The sequence below is a fragment of the Mugil cephalus genome, chromosome 12, assembly GCF_022458985.1.
Source record: "Mugil cephalus isolate CIBA_MC_2020 chromosome 12, CIBA_Mcephalus_1.1, whole genome shotgun sequence".
In the NCBI taxonomy this organism is placed as follows: domain Eukaryota; kingdom Metazoa; phylum Chordata; class Actinopteri; order Mugiliformes; family Mugilidae; genus Mugil; species Mugil cephalus.
In genome coordinates this window covers 27286308-27301293 of record NC_061781.1, presented here as the reverse complement: position 1 = coordinate 27301293, position 14986 = coordinate 27286308, and the positions used below count along the sequence as shown (strand labels likewise).

General features: G+C 41.2%; 1 protein-coding gene across 3 annotated transcripts in view; it reads left to right on the top strand.

Annotated features, from left to right (window-relative positions):
- ttn.2 (titin, tandem duplicate 2) overlaps positions 1 to 14986 on the top strand; it is a 179079-nt gene that overhangs the window by 62540 nt on the left and 101553 nt on the right. Inside the window, exons 62-78 of one of the 3 annotated variants that reach the window (XM_047601646.1) lie at positions 226 to 261; positions 876 to 1085; positions 1174 to 1251; positions 1348 to 1374; positions 1942 to 1998; positions 2084 to 2128; positions 2273 to 2326; positions 3281 to 3337; positions 3630 to 3701; positions 4236 to 4304; positions 4427 to 4507; positions 4638 to 4709; positions 4975 to 5181; positions 5307 to 5612; positions 5804 to 5911; positions 6072 to 6167; positions 14322 to 14366. In XM_047601646.1, coding sequence (XP_047457602.1) covers positions 226 to 261; positions 876 to 1085; positions 1174 to 1251; positions 1348 to 1374; positions 1942 to 1998; positions 2084 to 2128; positions 2273 to 2326; positions 3281 to 3337; positions 3630 to 3701; positions 4236 to 4304; positions 4427 to 4507; positions 4638 to 4709; positions 4975 to 5181; positions 5307 to 5612; positions 5804 to 5911; positions 6072 to 6167; positions 14322 to 14366 — 1620 coding nt within the window. Of the gene's footprint in view, positions 1 to 225; positions 487 to 875; positions 1086 to 1173; positions 1252 to 1347; positions 1375 to 1941; positions 1999 to 2083; positions 2129 to 2272; positions 2327 to 3280; positions 3338 to 3629; positions 3702 to 4235; positions 4305 to 4426; positions 4508 to 4637; positions 4710 to 4974; positions 5182 to 5306; positions 5613 to 5803; positions 5912 to 6071; positions 6168 to 14321; positions 14367 to 14986 lie in introns of all 3 variants that reach the window. The other 2 variants (XM_047601645.1, XM_047601647.1) reach the window with 2 other exon arrangements.

The following is a 14986-nucleotide window of genomic DNA, read 5'->3' as shown; positions in this document are numbered from 1 at the left end:
CTGCTTCATCTAATCGTAGTTAAGCTACGCTAAATAACCACAGCTGGGGCATCAGTGTTAGCGCGAAAAGTTTAGACTTCTTCCTAAAACCCACATTATGCTTAAGAACCCCTCGAGTTTCAGTGAAGCTTCAGCAGAATGAGTTTTAGAACCTTTACCTTCACGTTCAGATGATTCAGGTGATTCATTCAGATGAGTCATGTTCATCTTTATTTTGTCTTTCAGAGCCAGAGGTCGAGAAGCACCTGCAGGACACAGCGGGTAAGGAAGGCCAGTCGTGTACTCTGTCCTGTCAGTTGTCCATCCCTAACGTAGAGGCTCAGTGGTTTAGAAATGGGAAGCAGTTAGAGATGAAGGGCAGGTTCACATCCGAGGTGAAACACAAAGTTCAGAAGCTTCTGATCAGAGACCTGAAAGCTGAAGACCAGGGCAGATACTCCTGCAGATACCAGGACCTGGAGTCCTCGGCTGACCTGTGGGTGGAAGGTTTGTACCTGGAAACCTTCCTGCTACCTTGTAGACGTGGTGGATGCTCTCACCGCCTACTAACCTCTTTCGACTCATCAAACTCTGAGACTAATGCTGGAAATTTGGACGTCTCTTTTTTCTCTTTCTTCTGGGATTTTACTTCCTCTGTCTTAACCTTCTTCATGATTATCTTGCAAAAAACAAAAAACAACAAACAAAAAATAAAAGTCCATCATCTCATTCATTGTCTTTTTACATCGACTCAACTCCACCGACAACAACAACCAGCGTCATAACCATCCCATAAACATTCCTCTAACCATGTGGATGTTGTGTCGATGACAAACTACCATTCAGTTGCTGTCGTACCAAACACCTTGACCCACTCACGTCTGTATCTGTTTTAGCTGAACAAATTCATTTCACCAAACGCATCCACAATGTTGAAGTCAACGAGCGCCAGTCGGCCACCTTCGAGTGTGAGGTGTCCTTCGACAACGCTATCGTGTCGTGGTACAAAGACACCTGGGAACTGAAAGAGAGCCCTAAGTACAACTTCCGAAGCGAGGGCCGAAGACATTTCATGGTCATAAGAAACGTGACCATCGAAGATGAAGGTGTGTAGAGCGACATCGAGCCCCAGAGCCGTGTAGACTGTTTCTGATGCCTTGAGTGTTAAACGTCTTCATTACTAATCCCATGTAGGCGTGTACTCAGTGATTGTGAGGTTGGAGCCCCGAGGAGAGGCTAAGAGCACAGCTGAGCTTTATTTATCTGGCAAAGGTACAGTTCCTAGTCAGGCGACATCTTCTGTGTTTGTGTTCAGCTGTTCTCTCTTTCAGTGTTTAATGCTTTGTTCACTCTTCCCCCTTTTCACAGAAATTGAATTAGCAATGGTTCCCATCGGTGAGTATTTTATCTACTAGGTTGTCTACAAAGCTAATTGGTCAGGAACATTGTTGGAAGTCCTCTTGTTGTCCATCTTCACCAGAGTCCAAAATGTTTCATTTGCTTTGGTTGGCTTAGCTTAGCTTAGCTTAGCATTGAGCTTTATTATTCCCAAATAGCTGTTTTCAGTTGACAGAAAGTACGAGCAGATGCCAACTATTGGCATATATTAGAGTATTTTGTTGTTCGGATAATGCAATGCAATTACTGTTATCCAGTGTCCTGGTGGCTACTAATGTTAAGCAAAATGTTGGTGTTAATGTAACCAACAACACAGACTGTTTGTTCTTTTACACACATAACAACTTTAAATGCTCCTGGTTTACCATCTTTGAGGACAGAAAATAAATGTTCTACCTTCCAAGAACTCTGGTCAAATCTCAGAAGCAGGAGGATTTATCAGAATGTTTTGGTGAAATAAGCATTTATATGGTGTTCTTCCTCTACCACTGCTCAGATTATAGTTCATATATCTGTCCGATTGAAAGTAAAGTGTTGGCTTAAACATGATCCCGTATCCTGTAGATATCCCAGACTCCTCAGTTCAGAGGCCTGAAGTGCCTTCATCAGCAGCGATCCAAGGTAAGAGTCAGGACATCATGGGTTTTAGACCAGCACTAGAATCCGACTGTAGATTAATCTCTGGACATGTTTTTGTCTCCTGAAGAATCATCTGAGTTCTATCAGTACGAAGAAGAGATTAAACATAAAGGTATTTACTGGTCACGTCTACCCCAGCCTGACATTAACACTTAAATTCAGATTATTTCTTTGGTTTTACTCATGAACTCATCAACAGTTCAACTAATCATTCGTCTTTGTTCACAACAAAAAACTGCATCTTTGTTTTCTAAAGAATCTGCTGAATATTCGTATCACTATAAAGAAGAGGTGGAGGTGGAGCAGAGAGGTACAACACGACTTTATTTACTTCATCCTCTCCATCAAACATCTGAGCAGATCTGGGAAAAATCAGGCCAATTCAGTTTAGACTCAACTGCAATGAACAGAATTGGGCTTTTAAAAGTTGTCTTTAAAACTAAAGGTTGATTTTTATTAACGATGAAGTGATTATTTAGTGAATCAAAACACAGCTGAATGTGTATTTACCCACATCTGCCACTCATGTTTATCATCATCATCATCATCATCATCATCATCATCATCATCATCATCATCATCACCATCACCATCTCCACCCTGTTTGTCTTTGTCCTGTCGTCATCACGTGTTCCTGTTTCTCTGTTGTCAAAATCTTCTTCATCTTCATCTTCATCAGACTCACTAGCAACATTTCAGTCAAAGTCCATCTGGAGAATGAAAGAAATTAAATGTTAAATCTGGTTGTAGTCTGACATCTGCTGATGAACAACATGTCTCCTTTAATCCTTCGTGGTCCAACTCAAACCAGAAAGGTGACAACATTTTATTTTGTCATTTTCACTAAGTTCCTTTAAAAAATACAGCATTAATTAAGATAGCAGCAAACTGGTAGCTGTAGCATTATGCTAGGTGCAATATTAGGTTTTAGCTTATCCAAGGTTATGTTAGCTGTTTTGGAAATCAGGCGTGTGTCGCTCATTGACATTTAGGTAGGAGTGAACAGTTATCCAGTGTCCTGGTAGCTTGGAGATAAAAGTTGGTGCTAATGTAGCCACCACCAAGATATCAGGTTAATTCTGTTCAGTTCCTGTTTTCACCAGCAGATGTCGCACAGCTTCACGCTCATTAGAGGAAAAAAACAAAACAAACTACAACCTGCTCTCAGACGGAGTCTTTGTTAGACCTGAAATGATGCCATGAGTAGTTCTTTGTCACAGAGTGTTTATCTCATTCGTCTTTGTTGTCCTCCATCCCACTTCAGTGGAGTATCAGAGTTGGACAGAGGAGAAGATAACTCAGCAGGTGTCCACGTCCACAGGTATCACAGGAAGGACGTTTGTCTTTGTTCCTAAACCGGGCTTCTGTGTTTACATCTGTCGTCCTGTTTAATCTTTTTTTGTTTGTTTTCTTTCTTCGTATTAACCTCTTTTAGTTCCCTAACAGCGGCCGTAGGTCAGACTGTTTGTTGGGTTGTTTTTTCTAATCATTGACCTCTAACTGGTCTGAGGTGTGTTTCTGGTTTTCTAGGATTTCTGAGAATAAACCATTGAGACTAAACCAGTCACAGTGATGCTGATCCTGACTGTGTTGATATGTTTTTTTCCAACCAGCTGTCAGAGTTCCCATCGAGGAGACAGTGGAGACCAAGAAAGTTGAAATGAGAGAAGAAATCCCCAAAAAAGGTAGGACAGAGATGTATATCTTTACTTTACTGAACTGTCCTCAGACAGTTGGCATCACACAGAGTTTCCAATTGAACAGAAATATCGTTCAGTAGATTAAAAACAAAGCTGGCTGCTTATTTATTTATTTAGAGACATTTTAAGTTGCATGAAACTGAACAGAAGTCCAACGTAGAGGCCAGAGGCTGTCCAGGCTACGTAGCAGTAGGTCGTTTGTTCCAGGTATTTGTCCAACACAGAGAGACGTGAAGGTTGTGTTGATGGTAGAACCAAATGCTTTCACGAATATTGTGGATACGTCTTTCCAGTAAGTCTGAATAACAGGACATGACCAGAAACTGTGTCCGCGATCATCAGCAGTAATACGTCCACAGGCCCAGTTGTTCAGCAGAAATCTCTCCTCAGGTGTTTGGTCCTTGTTTAACAGAGGTTGTGGCGTCTTTATTCAGTCATGTGATACAATGTTGTCTCTCTGTCCTGTCTTTCTTCTTATCTTCTGAATACTTCGTGGCTTATGATGTTAACACCATTAAGTTCCTCACGCTGAGAAAAAGCCTGAAGAGAAGCCAACACCAGCAGTGAAGGAGCCGTCTCCTCCTAAAGGTACCAGCAAAGCTACTCATGTCTTTCTTGTGTAGTTTTGTGTCTGTCTGATATTTGGCTTCACGTTCTCCCTTCATGTCTCTGTGTTGTGTAAATTTAACATTTTAATTGAAACCTTGAAGCCCCAGAGGCCAAGAAGCTAGTGGAGGAAAAGGTTCCTGTAGTTTCGGTCCCGGAGAAGAAAGAAGTTCCTGCCCGTAAAGGTAGAGACATCTGATTGTTAACATCTCACGTCTTGCCATACTAATGTCTTAGAGTGTAGTTTAGACAATGTTCTTCTTCGGTCCTGTTCTGTTTGTTGAGTTTATCATGTGTTTGAATGTATCTTAAAAGAACCAGAGGAAGTTAAGAAGCCAGATGTTGCCCCTCCACCACCGGCCAAGAAGCCAGGCTTGCCAGAGAAAGGTACTTGTTTGTCCAACTAGTCCGAGTGTTAGCTTCATGTCCACCACGCTTCTAAACTCCACCACGCTTCTAAACTCCACCACGCTTCTCACCTCTTAGCGTTTGTCTTGTTCTGTCCTGTGTTGTACTTATTCTAATTTCACTCTTCATCATTGTGTGTCTATCTGTTGAGTGTCTTCTCGTTCTTTCAAACACTTCTTGATGAATTTTAGATGCCACCTCGACTTCATGCTAACATTAGCTAATGTCTGTTATGTACTTGAAGATGAGCCCAAGCCTCAGGCACCGGCAGAGACCAAAATGGTTCCTGCAGCTAAGCCTGAGCCTGAAGCCAAGCCCAAGGCTGAGCCTGAACCAAAGCCTAAAGCTACAGTTGCCTCCAAAGCTGAAGCTAAACCTGCAACTAAGGATGAACCGGAGCCAGAAGCCAAGCCGGCACCAGTGAAGAAGCCGGCGACTCCTCCATCCAAAGGTACTCCCTGCTTTGTTTGGATGCGTGTTGAGTCCAACTGTGTGTGTTTGTCTGAAAAGTTACTGAGCTTCAAGTGTCGAAGCAAATCTTTGGCTGTCTTTTAACCTTCTGAATGTTGCTTTAAGTCCCCGAAGAGGCTCCCAAACCAGAACCAGTAAAGACCAAGCCTGAAGCTCCACTAACTAAGCCTGAACCAGAAAAAACAAAACCAAAGCCAGAACCAGAAAAACGGAAACAAGAACCAGAGAAACCAAAACCAGAAGTCCTGAAACCGGAGCCTCCTAAACCTGAAGCTGTGGTCAAGAAACCTGAAGCAGAGGCAGCGGTGTCCAAACCAGAACCTGCACAGACCAAACCAGAACCCCCAAAGGCAAAACCAGAACCCCCAAAGGCCAAACCAGAACCAACACCACAGGAACCTCAGAAGAAAGGTATAAACATGAGGTTGAGCTGCAGTTCTGATCTTTTCTTGTCTTCTTTAACTGACTCATCCTCTGTGTGTCTAGATTAGTTTGTGTTTGTGGAAGCAAACGTCTTAATTCTTTAACCTTTCATAGAATTGTTGGTTTGTCTGGAACGAGCGTTTGACTTAATAATAATATCGATGAACGTTTTTTTAAAGTACCCGAAGCTCCGACAAAGAAGGAGGTGGTCACTCCTCCACCTCCAGTCCCTCAGAAGGTGGAGAGGGAAGAGGAGGCACCACAGAAGAAGCCTTCGGCGGTTAAAGGTACCTGAGGCTCAAACTAAATCCTCTTCTAAAAAACTCTGTTCTCTGACGATGGGGCTGCACTTTGTGTTTGTCGTACACTCAGTGGAGTGATTAAGGTTTATCTCTAACACTCTTCAGTTTGAAAAGCTTCTAATATATTTGAATTAACTCTTTAAAGTTCCTGTGGAGGAAAAACCTCCTGAGCGTCTGAAAGTCGATAAGAAAGAAGAACCTGCTGTTGTTCCTCCCAGAGAAGAACCAAAGACCGAAAAAGGTACTGGATTCATTTAAACCAGCAGGTTGCTCTAGTTATTTAGCCTCATATGAAATAAGAATATAAATATATATTCTGACAGATTGTCTTGTTCTCCAGAGACTGAACCTTTAATGACTATAAATATAATGTCAGTTCCTTGTTTACTGGTGCGTCAGCACAGTGTTATGTTCTTTACTGTCGTGTTTGTCTTAAAACCTCTTAAAGCGTTGAAGCCTAAACCCAAACCTGAACATCTGTCTGAAAAAGAACCTCAGAAGGAGTTTGATGGAGCACCTCAGAGGATCCCTGACAAAATACCAGAAACAGTACCTGGCAGACAGCACCCAGGGATCACGGAGGTGAGAGAGGAACCAGCAGCTGAGAAGAAGCCTCAGAAAGTTCCTGAGAAGGTTCCTCAGAAACACGTTGAAGAGCTGAAACCTGAACAGGTGTCGAAGAAGCAACCAGAGGTTCCTAAAGATAAAACAGTTTCTTTAAAAACACCAGAGAAGAAGAAGCCTGAAGAAGTTCTTCCTACAGGTACAGCTGAGACAGCGCTGGTTATTCACTCTGTGTTGGTTTAGACTATACCTCTGATCATTTGACCTGATGTTTATGGACTTTATTCTTAAACTTCTACTTCAGAGCTTCATAACCTCTTCGCACATGTCTGTGTGTTTGTTAACTGTCTGAATCTTCTTCTTTTAAAATCTTCTCTTCAAACATCTTGGATTAAAAACATTCTTTAAATAAAAGTGAAGCAGACTGAGAAGATTCTTCCCACCGACGCTGAGCCGGATCAAAAAGGTACCGACCATCTGGAAACAAGATGGACACTCGTTCTAGTCTTTAACTCTTGATGATGATGATCCATCTGCTCTGGATCATCATCAAGCTTCTTAATGTGTGTCATCTCCTAACATTGACGCTTGTCTTTGTGTTTTGTCCTCACCTCTTGGCGCCGCCACATGACGCCTCCTCTTCTTCTTCTTTTTAAAACGTCCAGCGGCTTTGAGTCTTGTTGAGACTGAGCAACGGAAAGAAGCTCAAAAGGTTGAAGATGAAGCACTTTTTCCGGATGAAGCATCAGTTTTATTGGACGTTGTAAAGCAGAGACATGAAAGGTCTGAACTGAGAGGCTCGATATCTGTTACTGACTCTAAACAGAGGAAAGAAACCAGAGTTGTCCTCACAACGGAGTCTGAGCTGGAGGTCCTAATGCTGCAAGATAAAACCACAGAACATAAGAGTGAAGAGATTTCAGATGAGAGGAAAGACGGCACAGAACAGAGACAGCGAGAGGACACTTCTATATTAGGGAGTAGAGAAATAACAGTCCAAACAGAAAGAACAAAGAGAGGCCAGGCAGAAAGGGTTTCAGGAGGAGATGTCACATTAGCGGATAAAACCAAAGCTGCACCAGTTGAAGGCAAATCTGTTACAGATGAAAAATCTGAAATCACTGTTGCTCAGAAAGAAGTGAAAACTAAAGAAAAGTTGACAGCAGTGATTCAGACTCAGGTTAAAATGGAAGGTGAGGCCGAGAGGAGGAAAGAGGAAACTGGCTCAGATAAAGTGTCAGTGAAGAAACAATATGAGGAAATAATTAAACCAAAAAAAGAGACAGTCACAGAACAACCTAAAGCTAAAGTAGAGGAGAAGGTACAACCACGAGAGTTGGTGGCAGATATCGAGCCAAGGAAACAAGAGGAGAAGAAGGAGGAGGAGGAGGAGGAGGAGGAGACTGTCAATGCTGAAGAGACAAAAGAAGAACTTTTAATGAGGGAAAGAGTTCAGATGAAACCAGAAGAGAAGAGAAGGATTTCCTCGGAGACGACGCCCAGAGGTACAAACTCTGACCTCATCTTCACCTTCATCTTCATCTGTTTCCTTTATTCTTTGTTCTTTTTGAGGAGAAACCACAACAATAATTTCAGTTTCAGGCCGTGATCAGCCTCTGCTCAACTCTTCATTTCACATTCACGGCCATTGTGTCTTTGTTTTAAAGGTGTTACTCTTTCTTCCTGTACTTTTACTTATCACAAACTAATTATGCTTTAAAGAAACCAAAGCCCAGTCCGAGAAGATTCCCACTGCTGCTCCAACTCGGGGAGAGAAGCCAGAGCGAGGTACAACGGAGGCACATTCTCCTCTTCTCACCTCTTATTATCTCGCCTAACACCAAATGTTTATGTCTGTGTTTTGTCGTTTTATTTTTTCCGAATATCTTGGCACCGCTTCATGGTGCTTTCTCTTCACGTCTTTTAACATTTTCCAACCTCAAGTTGCCATCAGCCATCAATTAATGGATGAGAAACAAGCGGGAGCTCAGAAGATCCCGAAAGATTTAATGTCAGCAGAAAGGAACAGACACGATAAAGTTCAAATTCATCAACATGACAAAGAAGAGAGAGTTAAGTCTGTAGTGCTAGAAGAGGTTTTAATGGAAGAGCCTGAAATAAGATCTGATCTATCTGTTACTGACGGTTTAAAGATGAAAGTCAGCACCAAAACTAAAGAAAAACTCATCATGACAGGAAGTGAGTTAAGAGTTAAACCTAAAGAACAAATAGCTGAAGAGTTCTCTGTCCAAAAAACTGATTCTGATACAGGATTAAAAGATGCTAAAGAGCAAAAGGTCGTTTGTCAAAGTACTGAAAGAAAATTTGAAAAAAAACATGATGGAGAAGAGAAAGCTGTCAACGCTATAAATGTTAAAATACCTGGTTCTTCTGAGCTTCTTCAACCGATAGAAAAGGTGTCTCTTAAACCTAGAGAAATCAGAGACATTCAGTTGGAGACGGAACAGAAAGCATTGGTTAAGAGAACAGATAGACAGAAGACTAGTTCAGAGACACAATCACAGTCCAAAGATACTCCAGAGACAGAAAGGCAAACCGAACTAGTCAAGTCTTTGAAACAGAAAAATTTAGACAAGAAACCAAAGATAAAAGTCATCAAAGAGACAGGCGTCAAAGATTTAATGCAGGAAAAATGTTTTGGTGTAGGACTAACTGAGGAAATCCAAGCAGCAAATCAAGAAAAAGAGGACATGGATAAAACAGAAGGTTTAGATTTTGAGAGGTTTCAGAGAGACACGGACCAGGACAAGAAACAAGCAGAACAGGAAGGGAAGGAAGGAAATGACAAAATAATCAGAGTCAGTCACATAGAAGAAACAAACAAAGAGACTTCTGTCAAACGTCCAGAAACCATCAGTGAAGACATTCAGAAAGCTGAACTCACCTCAGAGAGCAGGACTCGGATAAAAGACACTACCTTGAAAGTGAGACGACAAACAGCTGTTGAGGATGAAGACCAGTTAGTCGAAGTTAGTGCAAAAGGACAAAAGACAAAACCGATAGAAGAGATAAAAAACAGACTGGAACTAAGAGATGGAGGAGATCCCGAAAAGGAAAAGACACTAATGTTAGCCACAACTCAGGAGCTTGAAGATCTAGATCTAACATCTAAAACCGAAGACGACAAAGGTCAGTCAAACGTCTTAGACTTTATTTTCCCCGAAAAGCAGGAAACAGAAGGGAAGGAGTTCATAAGAAAACCAGAGATGTTTTCTCCAAAACACAAGGTCCCAAGTAAAACTGGCCAGGAAGAAACCAAACTAGAACAATCACTGAGGACACAGGTCCATCTTGCAGGAGACAAAGTAGAAAAAGGAGAAGACATTTCTGCAAAGATAAAGACACCACCAACAGAAAAAGAAACTAAAACCACTGGAGCTGAAGATATCATCATCCAGACTAAAGAGAAAACACATGAACAGCCTGAAAGAAAGGCACCAGACAGAGATTTAGAAGATAAGAAGTTAAAAGACAAAATGTTAGTTGAACCTGAAGACAACTGTGTCGACTTAAAACAATCAAAAGTAAGAACAGTTAAAGAAAAAGAAGTTAAACTGATGGAAAAGACAAAGGCCAAAAGAAAGACCTTCATAACAAAAGGTGAGGAAATATCTGAGGAATCCCAGAAGGAAAAGCAAATGTCTACTGAGATTACAGAAGAAAGTGTCACTATTAAAGGTCCCAATGAAGAATTTACAACTAAATCAATGGCTGAAGAAAGAAAAGTCTCAGAAGTGGTTAAACACAAAGTAATGTTTGAAGGATCTTTGGCGCAAGCTACTCGAGAAGAAGTTTGGGGAGATCAAAAAACAAGAAAGAAGGAAGTGTCTGAAAATGAAGAAGTTGAGTCATACTTGGCAAAAACTAAAGGTGTCAGAGTGGCTCCTGTTGAAAAGAAATTCCTAAAACGACAAGAAAAAATTGGCCGCTTGACTTCAGAAGGTTCTTCAGCAGAATATGATAATCCAGAGAAATATCCTCCAGCTGAAAGACCAGGAACTAGAGACATGTTGCAATCTGTAATAGCAGAAATGATCCAGAGAGAAGAGACTTCTCTTCAGCCTCAAATGGAAGAAATGTCTCTGAAACTAGCTGAGACTCAGGAGATTCCATTTGAAGCAGATAGAGATAAAAATGAAACACATCCTCCACCGACAGGTCAAGAAAAACCTGGGGAAAAGGATACGATTACGACTTTATATCAGAAACCAAGTGAAGTACAAACAGCTGAAGAGATTCAGTCCAAGACACTTAGAGTTCAACGTGACTCTGGTTTTACAGCGTCTGGAGGAAAGAGACATGAAGGTAACGGAAAGTCAGTGACGTCTTCCATGGTTTCATCTGCAAAACATCAGACAGCAAAAGATGGAGGTGGACAGACTGAGACCAATAAACACACATTAAAAGATAAACCAGAGAAACATGACGTTAAAGGAAAGACTCTGGGAGCAGAGGAGGTCAACATGATGGACAAAACCACCACAGCTCATCCAATCAGACCAACTGAAATAGAAACCATGGCAAGTGTTTCCCCTGAAATGAAAGTCACAAGAACAAAGACACAGATGGAGAGAGGAGATTCAGATCAAATTCTACAAAAGAAAGCGAAAGAAGTATGGCAGCACTTTAACAAAACATCAGACGATCTACCTGAAGAGAAATTAGACTCTGTCCAACAGAAAGGCCAGAAAGTCTCTCTCAAGGAGCTACTGTCCAGAACAGTTGTTATTAAAGACCAATATGGACAAGTTCATCCGTTTGATTCAACAGGATCGAGACAGGAACGAGTTGAAAGGTTTTCTGTTGCCCCCACGATGGAGGTTGTGTCTGAAAGATCAGAGACGGTGAAAGATGGCGACGTAAAATCAGACAGTTACCAGAGATGCATCACAGCACTTGATCAGATTTCTCTAAAGACACAGGACACGACAGAACAAGTCAAGTCAGAAGTAAATCGAGATGTTAGAGAGAAGCTTACTGAAAAAGAAATTGAAAGTGAGTCCAGAGTTGAAGTAAAACATCAAGACACTTTGGAGCATAAAAAATCAGTAATTGAGGGTAAGACCTCCACATTAGTTCCATCTGAAGAGACAAAATACAGGCCGGAGCACACTGAAACTGCAATTAAGATTGAAGACATTCAGGCAAAGAAACCTAAAAAAGTTGAAGACAAAGGACAGACATCAAAAAAGACCCTCAGGGAAGTTAGACCCAAGATAATATCAATTAAAGATGAATATGGACGAGTTTGTTCATTAGATTTAACAGAAACGAGACAGGAGCAGCTTGAACAAAGGTATTCTGTTGCACCAACAATGGAGGTAGCATCTGAAAAAGATCTCGTAGCTAAAGAGGGCGACTTTGAATTGGTCACAGTTCAGAGATTTAGTGTCGCTGACGAGATGGTGGAAGGTGTTTCATTAAGGACAGAGACTGTTTATGAATCACAGAGTCCAGAGTCCACAGAGGAAATGATAATGAAAATGATGTCAGAGAGAGATACACAGTTAATAGAAGCCTCAACAAACCAGTTAACAGCAGATCAATCCAAAATACCGACATCTTCAACCACAGACACAGTTAAGGACATTTTTCCCAGTGTTTCTTCGTCTTTAGATATAAATCAACAACAAACAGAAAGAAAAGCTTTGAGGACAAATATATCAGATCTTCCACAAGGGTTTATGTCCCCTCATCTGGTCAAAAATGTTACATCAAGGCATACAGAACAATTACAGAAATTAGTAGAAGAAAGCAAGTCAAAGGTTGAAGTGGTTGAAAGAGGAGATGAATTCCAGTCACAGGTAGATGCAGATACAGTTTGTCTCAATGAAGAAGAAACACTGAAAAAAACTATTAACAAAGAACTGAACGGAGGGGAATGGTCAGTTAAAATGACGGGAAGACATGAGACTGATGAAGAGGTAAAGATTCACAGAAAATACAGATTAGCAACAGGTGGGTCAGAAGCTAGTGGTGATGAAAAGACTTGTCATGAAGCTATGAGCATAAAACCGTCAGTAACAGATAAAATGAAGGTTGAGAAAAAGGCTAGCGTCTTAAAAACAGACGCTCCACAACACGCCGTCGAGAAGAGGCAACCAGAAGCTGTGGAGGTTCCAAGTCGATCGCCTCCAGAAACTAAAGCCAGGATGGAGGAAGAAGCTGAAGGAAAAGAAAATGTCTTCTTCCTTCAAGAAGCATCCAGAGGTATCGAGGGAAAATATCTGTCACGTGTTTTTGATCTCGCCGAGCACCTTTTCATCCTCACCGGGATCGGTCTTTAGTCACACCTCTCATTCTATTTGGGCACCGACTCTCTTCTCAATGAGGACCCATCTTGATCTAAACCGTCATGGTTGTTTGTTGGGTTTCTCTCACTGTTTGTTGTGTCCATCCACCATACTCTATATTTTCACAGGAATCTGTTTCTCATCTTTGTTATTTGTCATTGCATGGTTCAGTGCTCACCCCATCATTCTTAGTGAGACTCTGACTCTCCTTTCATTTAATTTCCAAGTTCCTGTGAAGGAGAAGGAGTCGCCACCACAGGTCAAAGAGCCGGTCGTGAAGAAAGCTTCTCCTCCAGAAGGTACCTGGCGTCTTCTTTAAACCTCTTTCAACCTCTCTGTGTGTCTGTGTGTTTTAAGGCATTCGCTCAAGAATGTAACTCTTAAGCAAAACAGATGCGTCTGTTGATCTTGTTTTAAACTTTCTTCTTTAAGAGCTCAAAGCGAAGGCTGCTGTAAAAGTTCAAGACAAAACTAAGTTGGGGAAGACAGAAGAAACTAAACCAGGTATCCAGATGAGGATTCTGGAAGAATTCCTACTAATACTTTTTGAGAGAACTTGAAAAACTTTAGTTCTCTTTTTAGTACTTGAAGTGAGCGAGCCTGTTGTGAAGGCTGAAGAACCATCCAAGGTGGTCGCTGTAGAAGAAGAGAAACCAAAACTGGTAGAAAAGATGTCCCCAGAGACAGGTAGTCCGACGAGGACTCGTCTTCTTTTTCACATCTTATTAACCAGTTGTTGATCCTCAGTCTGTCTTATCTGGGTCGTGGTCACCCATCCTGCTGCAGAGTGTCTGTTTGTCTTGAAGTGACGTTAGCATTGACCTTTAGGGTCTGAGGACTTTCTGGTGTTTGAAGTTTGATTTTAAAACCAGAAACAGAAACTGGAAAAACAAATCGAGAAACCTCTCTTTTATTGTGTTGTCTAAGCTGATTTCTTGTCCTTGAATGAAGCATGTAGTCTCCATGGTGACCACTTGTCCAGGTCTCTCTGGTACAGGAAGTAGTCTCCATGGTGACCACAGGTTCTCCTGATTCAAAACAAATATTCAAGAAAGAAATTCAGATGATTGTGTCAGAAAGTCAAAAATTGCATCTGAATATTGTTCCAGATAAGAACAATATTAAGACCAACAGATCAAAGATTTCAAAATCACTGACTGATGGAAACAACTCCTTCTTTGACTTCAAAAACTTCTGCTTTTATATGACTCTAATAACCACTGGTTCCTTCTTTAGTTCTGGTATCATAGATTAAAGAACCAAAGGTAAATTTACTGGTTTAACATTTAAACTGAAAATTGAGTCTAAAACACAACTTGAAAAACCAGAAAGTACACAAACCTCTTAGTCCCTGAGCTAAACTCCTTCAACTGCTTAGCTTTATAGCTTTACATCGTGTCTAATTCTTCTGTTTTAAATCATTCATTATTTCCAATTTTAATTCTCAGGGACATTGTTGCTTGTGACCAGTTTCATGACTTAATTAATAACTTCCTGATTTATACTTTCTGCATTAGATGAAACCAAGGGACCCGTCCAAGCACCAGGAGGAGTCAAGAAAGGTAGGAGCTCTGGTCGCCTCTACCTGCAGTACATGCACCACACAACCCACTGGACATAGTCAGACATTCAGCTCCCTACATACATATTTCTTTATAATTATTCTAAAATCACTTAAGAACACCATGTTTTTCTGTACGTCTTCGTCCTCTTCGTATGTCTCTTTTGGTTTTGTTCTCTATTAACTAAATAATAAAATCACTGATGATCTTATTTTGTTTTTTGGATAAGTTGTTGTAACATCAAATCTTTGCCGCCTCAGAAATGGTTCTCCATAAAAAAGGTAAAGTTCAGTTGGAGGAGGGAACGTTTGAGATACCCACCTTGAAGAAAACAACCAGGCTCACAAGGGAAGTGGAGGAGGAGCAGGAGATTATAAAGTTGAAGAAGATCCCATCGGTTCCATTTAAAGAAGTCGAATTGGAGGAGAAGTCTCAGAAGGTCACCGTGACGACGGTGTTTGAGGCCGAGCTGATGGTTCATAAAGAAGAAGCTGTGGAGATGTCAGTCGCCACCAGGAAACCAGTGGAGGAGAGGAAGCCTCGGGAGAAAGCTGAAGTGCAAAAGAAGCCAGAAGTTATTAAACCTAAAGAAGTGGAAGAAAAAGAGGCTTCTAAAGATG